This window comes from Lactuca sativa, chromosome 9, assembly GCF_002870075.4.
Source record: "Lactuca sativa cultivar Salinas chromosome 9, Lsat_Salinas_v11, whole genome shotgun sequence".
NCBI classification, from domain to species: Eukaryota; Viridiplantae; Streptophyta; class Magnoliopsida; order Asterales; family Asteraceae; genus Lactuca; species Lactuca sativa.
Genome location: NC_056631.2, coordinates 209,861,265 through 209,884,334, shown reverse-complemented (window position 1 = coordinate 209,884,334; position 23,070 = coordinate 209,861,265). Strand labels below are relative to the sequence as shown.

Below are 23,070 nucleotides of genomic sequence, written 5' to 3'. Positions count from 1 at the left end.
AGTAACCTATCCTTTAGATAAAGGATCGTACAGTCCTCTATTTTGATATCGTGCAGACGATTTCATAAGACATTGTCATACTCATTGTCCAACAACTAATTTTCTCGATCTCATATTTATTTGACATAGAACTTAATTGAACACATCAATTCAGTCCTGACTGGGCCCAACACATAAGTCAAATCAAATCATCGAGCGGCCGTGATATCGCTTTTACCCTCTTAAAATAAAAGTAACGGATAAACTTCGACTTATATGCGTTTATTTATTGACTAACCAACTATACACAACAATGCGTTTTATGACATCAATTTATTGATGTGGTTTCGCATTATCAATGTACAACCAATTAGTAAATAATAAACCATATATCTAGGTTTTAAGACCATATGATATTATCGTCTTGCGATCACTCCAAAGTGATTCCAGCAAGTGCGGGTTTATTCCAATGCTCAAAACTTGTTCATAAGCACTCATGAATGTTGCAGCAAACCTTTGCTATGTCTAATACCATTTAGACAATCTACACACCAATTCATGACAATCTTCATTCATACCTACTTCCAACATATGAACGATTGTGGACAGTTTGAATAATTCGATTATTCTTAATAAACACAATTATTCTGTAAGTCAAAACATGCAAAGTGAAACAATAGCTAAATAATTAACATAAGACAGTAACAATACTTATAAATAATACTCCTTTATTTATTCATCAAATGTCAATTACATTTATCTATTATACGTTTCTAATACTATCTAATCTAAACTAATATCACCCTTCAGCCCAATACTCCTAGCATGCTGCAAGGGCTTGACCCTGCTCAGTCCCTTCGTAAGCGGATCTGCTGGGTTATCTTCTGATGATATTCTCTTAACCACGAGGTGTCCTTCTTCTACTCGATGCCTAATAAAGTGATATTTTCTATCGATATGCCGAGATCTACCATCATCCCTTGGTTCCTTGGTCAAGGCAACCGCTCCTTCATTATCACAAAAATTTCCATGGGCTCCTTTATGGCAGGCACAACTCCAAGATCGCCAATGAAGTTTTTCAACCATATTGCCTCCTTTGACGCTTCGCTCGCTGCAATGTACTCTGATTCGCACGTTGAATCAGCTACAGTTTCCAGTTTGGAACTTTTCCAAATTACTGCTCCTCCATTAAGGGTAAAGACCCATCCCGACTGCGAACGGTAGTTGTCCCTGTCGGTCTAGAAACTGGCATCACTATACCCTCGCACCTTCAAGTTATCACTCCCTCCGAGGACTAGAAACCATTCCTTGGTCCTCCGAAGGTACTTAAGGATGTTCTTGACCGCAATCCGATGCGCTCTACCAGGATTCCCTTGAATGGAGGAATATATAATCCCTTATCTAGAGGACACGCTATCTGAAAAGATCAGAGTTGACAGCGGCTTTTGAAAGCTACGATTGCTGATCAGGTTCTGAAGTCATACGGAAAATAGTTATTAGACTTATCCAAGTGGGAGACTGTTGGATTTGTGTCTAAGTCCATAACTATTTTGGTATGTACTTGACCCGATTATGAGCATGGTCCTTTTGGGTTGCCTTCACCATAGCAATATGTATGATGATTTAAGGAGAGAAAGGTTTAAATATGATTTATTAATATATTATGAAAATAATATATTAAAGGAGAAATCATATTGTTTAATTAATATTAGTCAAGAATTAATTGATAATTAATTTTGTGGCTAAAAGAGATTAATTAAATTCAGGGGACTGGACTGCAGTTATTGGATAATTGAGTTATTGGGCTAAGGAATGCTAAAGGATCAAGGGGTGAACGAAATTATGATGGAAGCCCATCATCTTTTCGTCCATGGCCTTATCCAGAAGGTTCCATGGGCTGCTTAGAGTTTAAGCTGTCCATTAGGGTTTTGACTGAAACCCTAGCAGCCCACACAAGTATATAAAGGACCCCTTAGGCTCCAAAAACGTGGAAAACTGATTCTCTAGGGTTTCCAGCCGTTTTTGGTGCCTCCCCTCTCTTCTCCTCTTCATCCAAGTTGCATAAGGTGTTTGTGACTCCATTAGAGGTGCAGCATTTGAGGCACTAAGCTTTCTAAGGCCAATCCAAGCAAGGAATTGATTGTTATTACTATATAACAATTAAAGGTAATTCTATAAACCCTAATTCAGTTCATAATATGTTAGATCTAAGTTTGTTAGTCTCGGATTCAAAGCATGTACAATAGAGAAACCTAGATCCAAGCATTAGGGTTTGTATGAGCACATAGGATTGTTCTTATGCATAAAACCCATCACGTCTTACGTCCGAGCACATTGTCAACCAAATTCCAAACTTGGTTGTCATACATGGACTGAATCTCGCTGTCCATTGCCTCTTTCCATTTTGCAAACTCCGGGCCTGCCATGGCTTCCTTATAGCAATTAGGTTCATCTAGTTTTATTAGTGTACTATCACTAATATACGTGTCCCCTTCGGTAGTAATATGAAAACCATACAACTGGGGTTGAACTCTAACTCTTTCGGAACGTCTAATAGGTAATGACTCGTCAATTGGTTCAACCGGAGTTTCCTCCTCGGGTTGAGCGCCAGCGGTAGAGGTTCCTTCATCGCTCGACTCTTGAATCTCTTCAAGATCGATTTTCCTCCCATTGTCTCCTTGGTTTATGAGTTCTCGCTCTCGGAAAACCCCTCTCCTCGCAACGAAGACCACATTGTCACTCGGTCTATAAAAGAGATATCCAAAGGATTTTTGCGGGTAGCCGATGAAAATACATCGCTCACTACGAGGTTTGAGTTTGTCATGAGTTTCTCGCCTTACGAAAACTTCACAACCCCAAACCTTGATATGTGCCAACGAGGGAGCTTTCCTTGTCCATATCTCATGAGGTGTTTTGGTAACATTCTTTGTAGGGACTCAGTTAAGGATATGGACGGCAGTCTCCAAGGCATACCCCCAAAATGAGATAGGTAGTGAAGCACGACTCATCGTAGAACGAACCATGTCCAACAGGGTTCGATTGTGCCTTTCTGCCACACCATTCAACTGCAGTGTCCTAGGTGGCGTCAATTGTGAAACTATTCCACATTCCTTGAGATAGTCGTGGAATTCAAGACTTAGGTACTCTCCTCCTCGATCGGATCGAAGCATCTTGATTTTCCTGTCCAATTGATTCTCTACTTCATTCTTGAACTCTTTGAATTTTTCAAACGTTTCAGAATTGTTCTTGATTAAGTAAATATACCCATATCTACTATAATCATCGGTGAAAGTCACGTAGAAGCGGTTTCCATCCTTTGTGGTGGATCTAAAGGGTCCACATACATCGATATGTATGAGATCCAATAAACCCTCACCCTTCTCACATGTGCCAGTGAAGGGTGACTTGGTCATCTTTCCAAGTAAACAAGATTCGCACGTGTCATCTTCCCTAAGGTCGAATGACTCCAACACTCCATCCTTTTGGAGTTGGGCTATGCGCTTCTTGTTGACATGTCCAAGACGACAATGCTACAAAGATGCTTTATCCATACTATTGGAAGAATCTATACACAACACATCATTTCCTAGGTTATCTACAACCATAACAGTTTCATAAATTCCATTACAAGGCATTGCTTCATAGTATAAAACACCATTTAGATAAGCAAAAATAGAACCATTCATATTATTAAACGAATATTTAAATCCTTGTCTAAACAAACCATGAAATGAAATGATGTTTCTTGCCATATCTGGCAAGTAGCAACAATTATTTAAATCTAGACCTAAACCATTACTAAGCACTAAAGAATATACTACAATCTTGGTGACAGGCGATGATCTTCTATTTCCCATGATTAGATTTTTTCTTCCTTGCTCCACATCTCTATCTCTTCTTAGTCCCTGCAAGTCAGAACAAATGTGGTATCCACATCCTGTATCAAGAACCCAAGAAATAGTGTGAGATGAATTACTAGATTTAATTGTGTATATACCTACAAAATATGGCTTGATCTTTCCATCCTTGATGGCTTGTAGATATTCCGGGCAGCTTCTCTTCCAATGCCCTATCTTGTGGCAATGATGGCACTCTGCCTCCTTCGGGTTAGGGTTGGGCTTAGCGGGATCAACTTTGGTCCCACTAGAAGAGGAACCATCTTGGGACTTTCCCTTGCGGTGGCTCTTTGAAGAAGCCTTCCTCTTCTTGCCCTTTCCATGCCCTATAGCCAAAACAGGAGCAGCGGTTGGTGCGGGAGTTGGTGCAACAAACTTGTCCTTTAGGTTGCTCTCAGCAGTCCTTAGGAGTCCGTGGAGCTTGCTTAGGGTGACCTCTTCCTTGTTCACGTGGTAGGTCATCCTAAATTGGTTGTAGCATGAAGGCAAGGAATGAAGAACAATGTCGATGGCCAAATCCTCCCCAAAGTTAACATTTAACTTGCGAAGACGATCAACATATCGTTGCATCTTTTGCAAGTGCACAGTCAATGATTCTCTATTTCCCATATTAGCGGTGATCATGTTAGTAATGATCTCGTAGCGCTCTTGCCTCGCTCTTTGGTGGTACCTCTCCATCAAGTCTTGATGCATTTCATACGGATACATGTCCTCATAGGACTTTTGGAATTCTTGGTTCATAGTGGCTATCATGATGCAATGAACTTTAGTTGCATCACGTTCGTGTGTCTCAAAGACAGCCATCTCTTCAGGAGTAGTGATTTTCGGGTTGACCTTCTCGAGCTTTCGTCGAGGACATACTCTTTGTCCTCGTAGCGTGCAATGGTGCGAATGTATCTTATCCATTCGCTAAAGTTGGTACCATCGAAGGTCACCTTTTGGCAAAGACTCATTAAGGTGAATGAGTTAGCAGCAGTGTTGTTTGCGTTTGACATCTACAAATAGAATGGACAAAGTTTGATTAGAATTTGGATCCCTAATTAAACACCCAAAATGAAAAATTAGGGCTAGGACCCAACAACATTATTTACATATTAGAAAAGGGATGCCGTAATCCAATCATGCAAATAATTTGGAGGTAAGTGAATGACGATTCACTAATTCTTCACCATGAAAACATAACCTTAGGTTTTATTGAGAATTCCTAGATTTTAGAGATTCATTGAACTTTTCAATGGCATGTTTAAATCTCGATATGCCCCTCTAGTTTGTGACTGGGATACCGAGGATCACAAAGCGGGTGTGAATTACCATGCAAATCTACATGGTGCCTTCATTGTTACAATCATCTATTCGATGTGCCGGTAAACCACACATGCTCTATCGAACTATGATACACAATGAATCACCCTTTGCCACCTTTTCTTAGAACGAATTAGTGTGCCGGTAAACCACACACGCTCCACTAACTTCTTAGCAAGGGTGCAAAGTGCAATTTCATGGGATTGCATCAATTCACTTTTCCTAAAGTAACTAAGATTAAGAATTTTATAAAATAGTTTAGTTACTTCATAGTTTCATTATACTTATTAATGAGGAGATAGAGTTGCCCTATCCTACCCGTTCGGCTAACGACCCTCCACCGGTCAAACAAGCGGTGGGTGTGAGTGTACACCCATTAAGCGCCATTTTATAGGCAGCAACCTTATACCCACCTTATAGACCGACTTCGTGAATGAGGCCTACTAACGGTAAGACTAGCATTTTAATTTTACTTATATATTTATTAAGCTTTTAATAATATAATAGTATAGGGTTGAATTTTAAACTTGTAAAACTCTAGGGGTTGAAATTTAAATTCTTCTAAATTAAAAACTATTAATCGCAAAATTCAAATTTCAAAACTTTGGGATAGAAATTGAACTTTTCAAACAATAGGGATCAAATAACAAATAATTCAAATTAAACAATTAATTTCATAATTATCTATATTTGACCTAATTAAATTTCAGTCATTAGATAATTACCAAATAATCTTAAATAGTCCAATATTTATCATATAAATAATCAATATTTAAAAGATTTGAAATTATTTATATTTATGTCAAGGATAATCATTAAATTAAGTTAAAAATCGGATTTTTACATAATAAAACGATTTAGGTATCAATCCAAGACAAAACAGCAACAAAATCCCGAATTATCCTCTGTCTGACGCTTGAACTCGCCGAGTCAAGCTTTGGACTCGCCGAGTAGGGCCAACTCGCCGAGTCCAAACACTGACTCGCCGAGTTGGGTCGACAGAGGGCAAGAAAAACGATTTTCAGCAAGCAAAACAGTTAAGCATCATATTCAATTGAAACCAATCATGGCTCAGATACCACTGATGGGTTTTGGACATAAGAACTTTACCTATGTGCACATACAACCCTAAAGCTTGGATCTAGGTTTCACTAATTGAACATGCAACATATCCAAGACTTTCATGGCTAGATCTAATGTAAACAAACAATTAAAACATATGAAAATAGATCTAGAATGATACCTTGAGTTACTTGCTTGAAAAATCTTCTTCTTCTTGGAGGTTAGAGTCACAAATGTCACTCCTCTAATGGCTTACAAACACCAACTAGCAAGAAGATGATTAGAGAGAGATGAGGAAGAGGGAAATCGGCTCTAGGGTTACTCCAATCACAAGGGTGGCCAATTTCCTCAACCCTATGGGTCTATTTATACTGTGAGCTCCTAGGGTTTCACCCTTAAACCCTAATTGGATAACTTAGCCTCAAAGCAATCCAAATCCCTTCCTAGATAAGGCCTTGGACGATTTCTAGGTGATCCATATCCCTAAAATCGTCCAACCCTATATCCATAAAGATTATCAGCTCAAAATACAACTTTCACACATTTGACAGTTTATACCCCTTTATTCAATTAATCTCTTTAAGTCACCAAATTAATTCCTTATTAATTTATCACTTATATTAATCAAATAATATAATTATTCTTTTAACATATTATTCTTATAATATATTAATAATAATATCTCTTCTCTTTAAATCACCCTATCAAGTTGCTATGGTGAAGGCAACCCAAAAGGACCATGCACAATCAGATCAAGTACTTACCAAATATAGTTACAGCCTTAGACACCAATCCAATAATTTTATAGTAGAATAGCAATATAAAATTGAATATATTCATATTATAATTACTACAATACAATACATATTAAATTCATAGTAGAATAGTAACATAAAGTAGTGTTCTCACGTTCTCACATTAAATAATGTTGTCATTTGAACTTAACCCTATATATATATATATATATATATATATATATATATATATATATATATATATATATATATAGGTTCAAATGTTTCTCACATCTATTGTGTGTTAGAATGCACCAATAAGAATTGAGTAAACATTAAATATATATTAGATGATATCCATATTTATAAATCTTTTTTATGGAAACTAATTTAATTCGTCATTAATGTCAATAATAATATTCTTTCAGAATGAATTCATATATAAAATAATAAGAGTGTATTGTAGGAGAACGAGAGTATATTCTACTAGAATACACCCTCATTCTTCATATTCCATACAAATTTTTTGTATTTTAAGTAAGTGAGTCCTGAAATAATGTTATTGCTGACATAAAACCTAGATACGAATTCATTTTGAAAGAATGTTATTGCCGACATTAATGCCGAATTTAATTAATTTCCATAAAGAGAAAACTATAATTATGGATATCATTTAATATACATATAATTATGGAAACCATTTAATATCTATCATTATTTTAAATAATAATATAATTTTTCTATTGGTGTATTCTAGCATATAATAAATGTAAAAAACACTTTAACCTAGCCCTATATATATATATATATATATATATATATATATATATATATATATATATATATATATATATATATATAGAGAGAGAGAGAGAGAGAGAGTCAAGATAAAATAAGAAGGAAATTTTTGGTAAGAAGGTAAGAAGTTTTTTTTCTACATATTTTTTTCGCGAACAAACAAAATGAATCATTAGATGATTCACAAGAAAAATTCTCAAAAAAACATCTCGATGATTCATTTATACAATGATTTTGTTGTTATTCATTAAAATTGTCATAAAAATGAATTTTTTCTTAATTTACTTTAAAATGAATCATAAAGATGTTTTTTTGGGAATTTTTTCTTATGAATCATCTTACAAATGAATCATCTAGTGATTTCATTTATTTTGTTCGTCAAAAGAATATGTAAAAAAAACTTCTTACATTTCTACCAAAAAAATTTCTTATCGGATATATATATATATATATATATATATATATATATATATATATATATATATATATATATATATATATTTCGGTTACATAATGGGCCAATGGCCTAGTGGTATGGAGTGACTATCTCATATGAGAGGTCAGGGGTTTAAGTCTCAGTGGAGACATAGATAGTTATTTAGGAGTAGATTAGTTAGTTTGCCGTTTAAAAAAAAAACATAGTTTATTTCATATAGCACGAATAACTCTCCGTTCCTCCGTTCCTGATGAATTCGAAGGTCCTCAAGATTAAAAACAACGAAATAGCTTGTTACATCATAGTGCACAACACATTTGTTCCATTTCGTCTCCACAAGCCTTCCTAACCACCAGCCATTATTGTACCACGAATCCACAATATCTCATTATTTTAAAATCACCATCACCAGCCATTATTTTAAAATCATCATCAGCTATACATGTAATAGGTCTTTCTAACGAAACAAATGCTTTTTTTACTCCTACCATAAAAGCTCATTATGCCTCCTGTAAAACCATTTTTTACATTTACAACAATTCTCAATTCTTTTTTACAACTAAAACAAAATTCTTTCATCTTTTTCTTATATTCTCATTTAACTTTTGTTTCGTTTCCTAATTAATCACTACCTTTTTTTAATTCCAGAATCATATTGTTCTAACATTTTTTTGTTTTTCATTTTCTTCCGTCTTCCCAGATTCAACTTCTTCAACAACCACTTCTCAGCTCATTTGACACCTTTTTTTTAAAGGATCGTACAGTCCTCTATTTTGATATCGTGCAGACGATTTCATAAGACATTGTCATACTCATTGTCCAACAACTAATTTTCTCGATCTCAGATTTATTTGACATAGAACTTAATTGAACACATCAATTCAGTCCTGACTGGGCCCAACACATAAGTCAAATCAAATCATCGAGCGGCCGTGATATCGCTTTTACCCTCTTAAAATAAAAGTAACGGATAAACTTCGACTTATATGCGTTTATTTATCGACTAACCAACTATACACAACAATGCGTTTTATGACATCAATTTACTGATGCGGTTTCGCATTATCAATGTACAACCAATTAGTAAATAATAAACCATATATCTAGGTTTTAAGACCATATGATATTATCGTCTTGCGATCACTCCAAAGTGATTCCAGCAAGTGCGGGTTTATTCCAATGCTCAAAACTTGTTCATAAGCACTTATGAATGTTGCAGCAAACCTTTGCTATGTCTAATACCATTTAGACAATCTACACACCAATTCATGACAATCTTCATTCATACCTACTTCCAACATATGAACGATTGTGGACAGTTTGAATAATTCGATTATTCTTAATAAACACAATTATTCTGTAAGTCAAAACATGCAAAGTGAAACAATAGCTAAATAATTAACATAAGACAGTAACAATACTTATAAATAATACTCCTTTATTTATTCATCAAATGTCAATTACATTTATCTATTATACGTTTCTAATACTATCTAATCTAAACTAATATCACCCTTCAGCCCAATACTCCTAGCATGCTGCAAGTGCTTGACCCTGCTCAGTCCCTTCGTAAGCGGATCTGCTGGGTTATCTTCTGATGATATTCTCTTAACCACGAGGTGTCCTTCTTCTACTCGATGCCTAATAAAGTGATATTTTCTATCGATATGCCGAGATCTACCATCATCCCTTAGTTCCTTGGTCAAGGCAACCGCTCCTTCATTATCACAAAAATTTCCATGGGCTCCTTTATGGCAGGCACAACTCCAAGATCGCCAATGAAGTTTTTCAACCATATTGCCTCCTTTGACTCTTCGCTCGTTGCAATGTACTCTGATTCACACGTTGAATCAGCTACAGTTTCCAGTTTGGAACTTTTCCAAGTTACTGCTCCTCCATTAAGGGTAAAGACCCATCCCGACTACGAACGGTAGTTGTCCCTGTCGGTCTAGAAACTGGAATCACTATACCCTCGCACCTTCAAGTTATCACTCCCTCCGAGGACTAGAAACCATTCCTTGGTCCTCCGAAGGTACTTAAGGATGTTCTTGACCGCAATCCGATGCGCTCTACCAGGATTCCCTTGATATCTACTGACCATGCTCAAAGCAAAGGCCACATCAGGTCGAGTACAAGTCATAGCATACATGATCGAGCCAACTGCGGAAGCGTAAGGTACTCGGCTCATCTCAACTATCTCGGCTTCGGTACTCGGACTTTGAGTCTTACTCAACTTGGTATTACTCTGTATCGGTGGTTATCCCTTCTTCGAGTTTTCCATACTAAAACGTTTTAGTACCTTATCTAAGTAAGTATTCTGACTAAGTCCTATTAGTCTCTTACTTCTTTCTCTCACTATCCTTATTCCCAAAATATAGGAAGCCTCTCCGAGGTCCTTCATAGCGAAGCACTTCCCGAGCCAGGACTTTACCTCCTGCAGAGTCGGGATGTCATTTCCTATGAGCAGTATGTCATCGACATACAAACCGATAAAGCTAACTATGCTCCCACTGGCTGTGACATATACACATGATTCATCTTCGTTTCGTACAAATCCAAACTCTTTGACTTTCTCATTAAAGCAAAGATTCCATCTGCGAGACGCTTGCTTAAGTCTATAAATGGACTTCTCAACCTTGCACACTCTATTTGGATGCTTCGGATCGACAAAACCCTCTGGCTGAGCCATGTAAACATCCTCAGCCAAATTCCCATTAACGAAAGCGGTCTTGACATCCATTTGCCATATCTCATAATCATGAAATGCGGCAATAGCTAGCATCACCCTAATAGATTTTATCTTCGCAACTGGTGAGAAGGTCTCATCATAGTCAACTCCGGGAGTTTGAGTAAAGCCCTTCACAACCAATCGCGCCTTGTACGTGTGCACATTCCCATCCATGTCAGTCTTCTTCTTGAAGATCCATTTGCACCCAACCGTCTTGTTGGATTTGTGTCTAAGTCCATAACTATTTTGGTATGTACTTGACCCGATTATGAGCATGGTCCTTTTGGGTTGCCTTCACCATAGCAATATGTATGATGATTTAAGGAGAGAAAGGTTTAAATATGATTTATTAATATATTATGAAAATAATATATTAAAGGAGAAATCATATTGTTTAATTAATATTAGTGAAGAATTAATTGATAATTAATTTTGTGGCTAAAAGAGATTAATTAAATTCAGGGGACTGGACTGCAGTTATTGGATAATTGAGTTATTGGGCTAAGGAATGCTAAAGGATCAAGGGGTGAACGAAATTATGATGGAAGCCCATCATATTTTCGTCCATGGCCTTATCCAGAAGGTTCCATGGGCTGCTTAGAGTTTAAGCTGTCCATTAGGGTTTTGACTGAAACCCTAGCAGCCCACACAAGTATATAAAGGACCCCTTAGGCTCCAAAAACGTGGAAAATTGATTCTCTAGGGTTTCCAGCCATTTTTGGTGCCTCCCCTCTCTTCTCCTCTTCATCCAAGTTGCATAAGGTGTTTGTGACTCCATTAGAGGTGCAGCATTTGAGGCACTAAGCTTTCTAAGGCCAATCCAAGCAAGGAATTGATTGTTATTACTATATAACAATTAAAGGTAATTCTATAAACCCTAATTCAGTTCATAATATGTTAGATCTAAGTTTGTTAGTCTTGGATTCAAAGCATGTACAATAGAGAAACCTAGATCCAAGCATTAGGGTTTGTATGAGCACATAGGGTTGTTCTTATGCATAAAACCCATCAGTGGTATCAGAGCCTTGATTGGTTTCAGTTGTATGTGATGCTTAACTGTTTTATTTACTGGAAAATCGATTTTTGGCCTCTGCCCGACCTGACTCGGCGAGTCAGTGGATGAACTCGGCGAGTCTGTCCCTGACTCGGCGAGTCCAGTCCCTGACTCGGCGAGTCCAGGGGTCAGACAGAGGGAATTTCGGGTTTTTGCTGCTGTTTTGTCTTGGATTTGATGCCTAATTCATTTTTTTGAAGTTAAAATCCGTTTCTTATCTTAAATTAGTGATTATCCTTGCCAAAACAATAGATAATTTCAAACACTACAAGAAAAAAGGCCTTTTACGACGCTCATTGCGCGTCGTAAATGGCTCAGACGACGCGCAAATGTGTGTCAAGGAAGGCCATGTCATAAAGATAGACGACGCGCATTTGCGCGTCGTCTAGAGACGACGCGCATTTACGACACGCATTTACGACGCGCGGTTACGACACGCAATGCGTATCAAGGAAGGCCCTGTCATAAAGGAAGACGACACGCATTCGCGTGTCGTAACCTTACGACGCGCGTGTTAATGACACGCAATGCGTATCAAGAAAGCCCCTGTCAAGAAAGGCCATGTCATAAATGAAGATGACACACATTTTTGCGTATCATAATTTTAAATGTTCTAAAAAAATATATTTATATATTTATTAATTTTTAAATTAAATTTGCATTTAATGTCTCATAACAAGAAAATAAAATACCATATATAAAAAATACTATCCATTACATAAAATTTTTTGTCATACAAATAACAAACTGTATTTTATATTCATACATATGATTACATTATTCATTAAAAAAACATATACATACATCTTCCCCTAAAATGTTATTACATGATGTTGGCCACTTCATTGATGGATCACCAAGAGGAAAAACAACAACTAACCTAAATGTTCCATGATGTGCCGATACTCATGTCCTGTAACTTTAAATAATAATAAATAATAATAAATATTAATTGGAAGTAGTGATAAGTTATTAAATCAAACATACCACACCAACACTGTTTTTGACAAGATTGCCTCTGTTTTCTGCACTTGCTTGATGTAGCATCTGTTTCACAACCAATCCCCCCATGCTGCAATACAATATAATAATATATTAACAAGAATACCAAAATGGCTAAAAGAGAAATTCTTCTGTTTTTTCTCTTTCATTCTTAATTAAATATTTCAACCTATGAGTTACAAATACAACAGGTCGATCTCCAATACGTGCTGCAATAAGCTTTTCCAACAGCATCGAGCTAACTTCCTACAAAATTTCACATTCCAATTTATTTACATTTCCAATAACCAAACATCTCCAAATCTCATTTATTTTTTAAATATATTTCTAATAACACACCACAAACCTGAAGAGGCAAGCTTGATCCAGACCATTGTGTAAGATTCGTCTGCAAAACAAAAGATATAACTCAAACTTCATTTACAATTTACAATCATGTTTTTATACAAAAACAATTTATAATTTTATATAATCACAAACCTTGTACTTAAGACTAAACAAACGTGCATGAGGGAAATCAGTAGAAAGCCACTCCCCTGGCGAAAAAGTCCCATGTTTTCCTGCCTCTTCATCAATCTTTTCCACAAGCCCAGATTTAGATGATGACTTGTCTTCAGATAACCTCCAAGTCTTGTAGGGCCCACCACGAAGCCCATGAACAAAAATAACATCAAGTGAAGGACTCTCTAATCCACCTTCAGAATCATTATTCCTTCCTTTTCCAGAGCATTCCCAATGACTCATTCCAGGGTTGATCAAAAAAACCGTCTCACCATAACGAGCACAACCATGATTTTTAGTTTTAGAGCCACTATTTCCATCATCATCATCATTACAGAAGATATTCAACAATGTTGCTCTAGCATAGCTTTGAGTTTTAAAAAACATATAACAATATAAACATAAAATGAATGAAAAAACATTGATTTTTTTTCTTCATATAGTTTTCTTCAAGAATAATTACGATGAAGATATTTTAAATGTAAGAGGTACGCTTATCAATAATTAATTATCACATTGTTCATCAACCATATATATTTGAAGTCACATCTGTTTTGAAATAGAATGATCGCAAGTTTGTGACATGAAGTATGGTTTCGTACAGACTTGACTAATTATTGGAGTGTCGCATGTATCTATGTATGTTACGTACACAAATAATCACATCAATTTTAAAGCATAAAAGACAAAGTTCCCAACACCAAAAAGCAACCACAACTACGTTACATGCATGATGATCTTCATCAAAACGACAAAACCCATTACCAAATATACAAAACTTCCCCCCACATAAATTAATTATTAGGTAAACAAATGTCAAAAAGATGATTTCCCAAATATCACAATAAAAGAAAAAAATGATATATTGAGATATGATAAATTTACAATAAGGTAGGATGAGGGATTGTGATTGTAAAATAATGAAAGATTTTAGTACCTGTTGTTTTGTTATTTACACTCAGTGACTCTTTGGATGATGATGATGATTATGTTTATGTATGTGAGGAGGGGTCTACCATACCATAAATGATAAAAACTATTATGGTATATACATAATTCTTCATCGATATGATGATGCTGCTCTAAGTTTGTGCAAAAATTGCAAAGTTTCACTGTAAGAAGGATCTGTTCGGGTGATGGGCTTGCATGAATTAACATGATCTGTCGACTCCAACACCTGCCAACAAGTCAAGCGTATCCAAATCAGCATCACTTTTGTAGAAATTATAAGTAGGGTAAAATAGTCATTTGCTAAATAAAACTTACAACAAGTTCCCCATATCCAGGATATGCAGATTCAATTGGTACTATTTCCAATCGAAAAGCCCATCCCCCATACCCTTCAACTATTGGAGTCACTTTTGTCTGCAAAAAACAACAACATATTAAGTATTTTCTTATTACAAAATTAATACTTTGAAAATTCTACCCGAGTATAGCAGTGAAAATTGCTTTGTATTTGGATGACATTGTTATAAAGTAAGTGCATGAAGAATTTAAAGAAAGTACCTCGCAAAAACTTAGAACATCAAGAGATCCTTTTTTATGTAGCTCGTGAAGAAAATCATTAAGCTCCACTAATCTTGTGGACCCACTTCTCAACTCTCCTATCTGACAAAACAAAAGTAATCATACTTGCAACTTAAAAAGCAAAACAATCCAATCCAATCATATAACTTTTCTCTCATTTATTGCTTCTTCATAATATCCAAGGGGAAGTGAATTGATAAATCATTACACATTTATTCTTCAATTAGTTGACAAAAAAATAAAAATAAAAAAGTACCGATGGTGCAGGGCGAAAGACATAACCCATTCGCCAGGGCATATCTGCAAGTTTACTACCAAAATGTGGGCAACTGTAGAACACCTAAAACATTGGACAACTTAATAACAATAATAATAATAATAAATATTAATTGGAAGTAGTGATAAGTTATTAAATCAAACATACCACACCAACAGTGTTTTTGACAAGATTGCCTCTGGGGAGATTTTCGTCTTTTAACAACAACTGAGCTACTAAACTCCCGTGAAATTTCACGGATCTTTCAGGAGCAATCAATGCAGACATGACAGCATGTCCATTGAAGTCGAGTTCTTGGATATGGGATCTATTTACATCTGATGCCATTGCCCAATTTGCTAAAGCCCATGCAACAAAAGGAACAGCAACATGTTGTGAATGCAAATCATCCCATAGTCCAGGGATAACAGTTGTGTTTACAGAAGAAGTGTTGTTTAATTTGTTGAAAGATGATGAGTTGTGAGTGGCTTTAGATTCATCTAACTCCATTGATCGATTGCTTGTAGAAAGACCTACAATTGAAGTGCCTCCAAGAACTTCCATTCCAATGCCCTTTAATCCAGTTCCATCATCATCATCCTGGCTGCTGCCAGGTGGCTCATCCATGTGCATGCCACCTTCTTCAATAACTTCAAGTGCAGCTGCAATATCTCTCATTGCTGCAGTTCCTGATAGCATGGGCTTAAGTTTGATTTTGTCCACATTGTCACAATTGGAAGTGACAATATCCATGATTGCTGCAACAAGCATGCTTCTGCCTTTTGAAGGGTCAGAAATGTTAAATGAACTTCGCCTTGGGTGCTGCTTTCATGAAAATGCTATATCAATATGATAAAAAGTTATTCTGGATAAACTTATATACATTAGAAAATTAATCAAAATCCTAACTTCCCAAACAAGCTATGATTATGTTATTTATGCATGTAGCTTTAGTAGGGTGGACAAATAGCACATCTAATAATTGTTGCTTAAACTACAAAATCAAATACTACTTATTCTGATACACCAATTAAAGGAGAACTCACTGAGTCCGGTTGGAGCTCATTCAACATTAAGGATTTAAGGCCACTAACAGGATTACTAAATCAACAATTAAGAATATAACTATAAGCTACTTTTTGGGGCACACCATTACTCTTGCATTTACTAACACAAGAAACAGCAAAAGAGAATATGGTGTTGTCCAATGATGACAGAATTATACCTTTTTGGATTGATGAGGTTGAGCAAAGAATATGAACCTGAGAAGATTGGGAATGGCATGAGGCCTCCCAAGAACCGCCTCCGACACATTAGGGTCAGCAATCAAGTACGCTAAAGCCCTAGCCGACTCGGCCTGAGTCCCATAATTTCCCCCTCCGGACAATGCCACCGACTCTAATAACCAATCCAACACCACACCACCGCCAGCACCAACAATCGCAGCCCTCCGGCTCTCATTAGCCGCCACAATATCCGCCAATAACGCCGCAACCCTAACCTCAAACCCTGACCAAACTTCATGGTTAGCCGAAGACAAAACCGAACGAAGAGATTTCCATAGAACCGACGCCGCAACGCCGGTATGCTTCATCGTATTCACAACTCTCTTAAACGACTCCTTCGACCGGTCAATCGCGTGTTCGAAATCATCAAGCAAACGTTTCTTCTTCGCTTGTTCTTCCTTAATTTCGCTGTCATCAAATATGATAACGGATGATGCAGCAAGAATTGCGGCAGCGGATATTACAGTCGCGGATAATGCAAAGCGAGAAGTGCCTGATAGAGGAGATAGAGTCCTAGGGCGGAGGCGGTGGAGAACCAATGGCGGTGGCGGAAGATCATCTTGTGAATGTGAACTGTTGATCAATTTCATGGCCTAGTGACCAAAAAACCTTCGATTTCACTAAGAACCGGAACCCTAGTTCCAACAATAGTCGATTTTTGGTATTTGATTGAGAGAGTGAGAGAGAGAGAGAAGAACGATTGAAAGAAGGTAGAGGAGAGCATGGCGGGGTTTTTAATTTTTTCAGAATTTCATTTCCCCCTTTCCCCCACTATTAAAGGATGGAACGCGCGTTCCATTAAAAAATATAAAGCGACATCCTTAGACGACGCGCATTTTATTATAGGTGCCCTCCGTGTTTTTTTTAGACACTAATTTAAGGGCGCGCAATAATGCGTGTCTTCTATCCTTAAATTTTTTGAAGAGATGACATTTTTCTAATGTCACTCTCCTTTGCGTAACATAGATCAATGAGCGTCGTATTTTGCGCGTCGTAAAAGGCCTTTTTTCTTGTAGTGAAATCTTTTAAATAATAGTTTCTTTATATGATAAATATGGATTATTTAAATTTTTGGTAATTATCTTATGACTAAAATAAGATTAGGTCAAATATAGATAATTATGTAATTAATTGTTTAATTTGAATTATTTGTTGTTTGATCCCTAATGTTTTGAAATGTTTCAAAACTTGCCCTCAAGTTTTGGAATTTAAAAATTGATTAAAAGTTTAATTTTTGAAATGTTAAATTCTAAAACCCTAGTAATTTGAAAAAGTTCAAATCACACCCTTATGGTTTTATTAATTAATTAAAGTGTATAATTAAAAGTGATTTAATAAACCCATAAAGTTTTGGTTTACATTTAATTAAATTAAAAGTATAATTTTACTAAATTAAACCACCTAGTATTTTAAAAGTGTAAAATACACCCTATACTATATATAACATTAAAAGTCTAATATTATATATATATATATATATATATATGTATGTATGAGTAAACAGTCAGTCTTACCGTTAGTAGGCCTCATTCACGAAGCTGGTCTATAAGGGGTGTTTAAGGAAATTGCCTATAAAATGGCGATTGAATGGGTATCCACTCTTACCCACCGCACTCTTGACTAGTGGAGGGTCGTTAGCCGAACGGGTAGGATAGGACAGAAACCTTCCATTATAAGTATAATGAAGTAGGAAGTAACTAAATGCTTTTACAAATTCCCAAATCATAGTTACTTTAGGAAAAATGTGAAATTGTATGCTAACCTATGGAATTACACTTCGTACCCTTGTCAAACGTTAGTGGAGCGTGTGTGGTTAACCGGCACACTAATTTGGGGATGACATTGGTAGCGAAGGGTGACTCGATGTTTGTCATAGATCAATGGAGCGTGTGTGGCTAACCGGCACATTGATTAGGTGATTGTAGCATTGGGTGCACCACGTGATTCGTATGGTTATTCACACCTTGTTTGTGATCCTCGGCATCCCAGTCACAAATAGTAGGGCATAATCGAGATTAAACTTGCCATTGAAAAGTTCAATGAATCTCAAAAGATCTAGGAGTTTCAATTCATTTAAAACTTAAACTTCCTTTTCGTTTTTCATGGTGGAAATTGGTAAATCGTCATTTACCTACCTTCAGATATTCTGCAACTAGATTACGACATCCCTCTTCTAGGTTGTAGAGTATTGTGTTGGATCCTAGCTTGATGTTTCATTTGGGTGTTACATCAAGAATTCTAATCAACTCAACTTGAATTTTCTCCCGTTTTATAGATGTCTACATCTTACAATGGTCTTCCCAAATCCTTTGGAACAAGCTTTCCAAATGAAGATGACGTTCCGAGATACGATCAAGGAAATGAGAGTCATGCTTCACTTCCTCCACCTCCTCCAATTATTCTCCCTGACCCACAAGTTCAAAGGCTTGAAAAGTTCAAGCTCACTCAAGCCCTTTTGGCAAGTAAACATGAAGATGGGAAACCTGTGTGTACACACGTCTTAGAGATGAAGTCACACATTGATAGGTTAAGCATGTTGGGTGTCGAGATTTCAAGCGAGTTGGCTGTTGACTGGGTTCTTCAGTCACTTCCTGAATCATATAGTGAGTTCGTTAGAGAGTACTATATGATGGACCACGACGTAACCCTAATTGATCTCACCTATTTGCTTATAGCTGCTGAATCAGCAATGATTTGGCGTGCTGGTCAAGCAAATTTGTCTAGTGAATCAAACTCCCAAACTTCAATGGACACTGGCAACATTGGAAGTCCAGAAAGAACTAAGTCTGTGATTGTCCGATGTGCTGTGCCAAAGGAGTCCATTTGCTTTTATTGCCAAGAGAAAGGGCATTGGAGACGAAGCTGCCCTAACTACCTGAGAGATCTAAGAGATGGGAGAGTCAAGACGTATGGCTCTGCTTCAGGTAAAATCCATTATCTAATTCTTTTGAGTTCCTATTCTAGATTCTTAATACATGATGTGATAAGATTACATTTTGATGTAGGATCGAAGAAAAGAGAGGAAGCTTGAGGGAAGAAGTGAGCTGAATCTAATCATGAAGAAATGGATTTCGATCGCATTACTTGAAGAATGGATTCTTGAGCTACTACTTGGAGTTAGAATAGATTGTTAAGAAATATGTAATAACATTGTTTTTCAATTGAATTGCATTGTAAGGACAAATTTTTTCCGCAATAAAATGAACTTTGATTTTATCTTATTTACTTATCCTTGCGATGGCATGTATTAAAAGTTGATGTTTGAATGTTTCTATTATTAGCAATAATGGATTTGATTCTTAATTATGTTATTTGTGGAAATGTCAAAAGTTTACCAAATAGGGAGAGTTTCTCATCGCCCAAGTTTCAATTGAACAGAAACTTGGAATCATGCAATGTGTATTGTATGATGAATGAAAAACTTTCACATTTGGGAAACTTAGACTAATTCTTTGACAAAGTGTCAATTGAAGGACTAGGAGATCGAGTACACTAGGTCGTACGTTGATCAAGTCTACCACAAGAGTGACAAAGATATTCGTCATGATTTTCTAAAGTTTAGTAAATATGGTTATACTTATAAGATTGAGTATAATTCTGAGTTAACTGAAATAGTTTCAATCAATAGCAGAACGAATAAGAAGAATCAAGAAGGCAGAAAGATAAAAGTTTCTCCATTCTAAGAAGAAGGGAGAGTACCTTTTATTGTGTTTTATGATGAAGTCTTAATGATTAAGAACCATATCTCAATTGATCCTCTAAGTGAGTCTTAGTGCATTTGCATGTCTAAGAAGAGGAATCAAGTATTGTAGAAATGGTTAAATCAATAAGTCAATCATACTTCGTTCCAATATCAAGTCTTAGAGTCAAGATTGTGACATTGAGTGAAAAGTCTTAAGTAGATTTATAACACTCATCAAATGTGGAATTTGGAAAAAGTTTTCTTATTCTTGCACATTTGAAATTGGTAAGTTGTGCTGTCTTGGATAAGACAAAGACCAACTAGGACCAATTGTGTGAAGTGTTTTGTCTTGATAAGAACTACACTAACTCTTGAATATTTGGTTTGTCAAGAAATGTTTCTTGACAAGAGAATCTTATATGTCAAGGAGTCAGTGGGAGTCTTAATGGTCTTGAAAAGTTTCAAGAACAAATCAAGAATAAACCTTATCGATCATCACTAGCACACGACTTGAGGTTTACAACCTATCGTGCTGACATTATCTTGTTTCTGTGCCATTCCAATTGAGTTAATTGCGTATGCGAGTTCTATGAGTTCTCATTTGAATGCATACTAGAGCCTTAGTCGATGGAATGTACATTGATGTGTAAGGAAAAGTTACTAAACTACTTGGAAGACATGGTGGGCACTCGTGTTACCATAGGGCAAGAAATCAAGATTAAGAAAGTTCAGTCCATATGAGTTTGGATTTGTCGCAAACCTTGGTTTTGGCAAATTCACATGGATAGGAACTCATACACCATAAAATCTAAGTGTCATAAGATTCCCCCCTTCATGAAAATGACTGTGAGGAAATACTTTCACTAAGAGAGGTTTTAAGAAGATAGCAATTGTGAAAATTCTATTCTCACATTCGATTATGGTTACGGCATCCCTTTCCATAGTTCGAATTGTGAGATTTGGCAATTAGTTTGAACATTTGGAACTTAGTAACATAAATTCTAAATTGCTTAAACACACATATGAGCTATCTAAGGTGAAGGTGTATAAGTTTAAAAAGCTTAGATAAAGGCTTATTGAAGCATCTAGTATTAGAAATATGAATTTCAGAAATTCAATAGGCATTGTTTTCTGGAAGTTCATTTGTTTTCTGAATACATGTCAAAGCTAGTGGGAGCATAAGTGTTATGCTTTTAATGATCGTCATGATAGTGGGAGCATAAGTGTTATGATTATTATGGAAAGTATTACAAGTTAGCAATATTAATTATAGAAAAACAAAGATTCAATTTGCAAAGTTGCATGGGTTGAAAAGTTGTTTTGCTATAATTAAGGGAGAGAATATTATACTCCATTTCAAAATCTAAAGCTTAGATTAAGAAATTTTAATAGTTTCAGTCAAAGGATACATTGTGAGTTCTTAAAATTCGATTATGATTACGGCATCCCTCTTCATAGTTGAATTATGAGAACATGACACATAAAATATTATGACGAAAGATTGGTAAAGTATCATATCTTTATGTGAGACATTATGCATCGTGTCCCATACACTTCGGGTATAGGATCGATTGCAAATGCTATAATAATTTATCATTCTAAAATTTTTCAAATGTCAAGCGCATTAAGAGGGAAAAAGGACTAGAATGGGTTTTGACTAAAATTATTAAACAACTATCAAAGGATGATCCAAAGTTCGCTGAGGATTGGTCGCTTGTGAGTAGTTGGAAGTATGGTATTGGATGGACCATATCGACATTATTATGAATAGATAAGATTCTATTAAGAATGAGTTGTCATATGGCAAATGTGGAAATGTTTCCATATTGGGAGTTGCACATTAAGAATATATGTCTAGATTAGAAGCTTTTATGCAAGAAGGATGTTCAAAGGAATGTACTTTGAATGTGAGACTTCACGTCTATAGAACTCTCTTGTAACAATTCCCGATAGAGTACTTTGTAATTTCATTGGTCAAGTCTTGGTGACTTTTGTGCTATGGCTTTACGAAAGGATCGTTGCGTAAAATGTTAGAATCTAGCATATTCTAGTAGTGGCAAGAACCTTGTGTTCTTACACTAATGATAAGGATTGGGAATTGTGAAATGAGCATCATTGAAAAGGTTTTTCAATTAATCTGTTTTACAAAGCATGTACCATAGGAAACAAGGTGTGCATGCTTAGAGCATGGGACAATTGTTGTTGTAATTCAAGTAATGAGTTGACTATCCGAAACATTAAACGATAATAATGAGTAATCAATATGGTGGTTAAATAGAAGTGTTTTATTTACTCTCACAAGTTTGGGGCCATATAGGATTAAGTATTATTGTTATGTTTCAGTTTGCATGTTTTGACTTCCAGAATAACTAGGTTATTCAAACATCCACAGTTGGTCATACGTTGGGAGTAGGTATGAATAAAGACTGTCATGAATATGTCTGTAGATTGTCTGAAGTGTTTAGACATGGCACAAGTTTGCTGCAGAGTTCATGAGTGCTTTGATAAGATTAGAGTATTGGATTAAACCCACGCTCACTTGGATCACTTCATGGATTTATCACGAGTGATTAGTGAGACGATAATATTGTATATTCTTGAAACCGAGACGTGTGAGTTGTTATTTGTTGGTCGGTTACACATTGATAATAAGTAAACGCACCAGTAACTTGGTGTTATAAAACTTATTGTTGTGTGTGATTCGATTAGTAAATGCAAGCGAGCATATGAGTCGAAGTTTATCCATTCCTTTTACCCAAAGTAGGATAAAAGCGATATCTATGGGCCTCTCGATGATTTAGTGATGACACCTAAGCGCTTGGCC

The 23,070-nt window shown here is 36.0% G+C and overlaps 1 protein-coding gene across 1 annotated transcript; it reads right to left on the bottom strand.

Moving 5' to 3' along the window:
• Positions 1–12,694: 12,694 nt before the first annotated feature.
• On the bottom strand, positions 12,695–17,154 carry LOC128129256 (uncharacterized). Its single transcript, XM_052767887.1, has 10 exons — positions 16,504–17,154; positions 15,447–16,100; positions 15,279–15,362; positions 15,002–15,103; positions 14,759–14,857; positions 13,472–13,864; positions 13,338–13,379; positions 13,161–13,237; positions 12,977–13,061; positions 12,695–12,908 (listed from the first exon to the last, which is right to left on the bottom strand). The coding sequence occupies exons 1-10, from the start codon at positions 17,152–17,154 to the stop codon at positions 12,870–12,872; spliced, it is 2,226 nt and encodes a 741-aa protein (XP_052623847.1). The 3' UTR covers positions 12,695–12,869.
• Positions 17,155–23,070: the final 5,916 nt, after the last annotated feature.

Bases quoted from the DNA above. Each gene is read 5' to 3' on its own strand.
- LOC128129256 (XM_052767887.1), bottom strand. From the start codon at position 17,154: ATGAAATTGATCAACAGTTCACATTCACAAGATGATCTTCCGCCACCG. The intron at 13,380-13,471 runs GTTTGTGATTAT...TTTGTTTTGCAG, and splicing joins TGTTTAGTCTTAAGTACAAG to ACGAATCTTACACAATGGTC. The intron at 12,909-12,976 runs GTATGTTTGATT...TATTATTTAAAG, and splicing joins TCAAAAACAGTGTTGGTGTG to TTACAGGACATGAGTATCGG.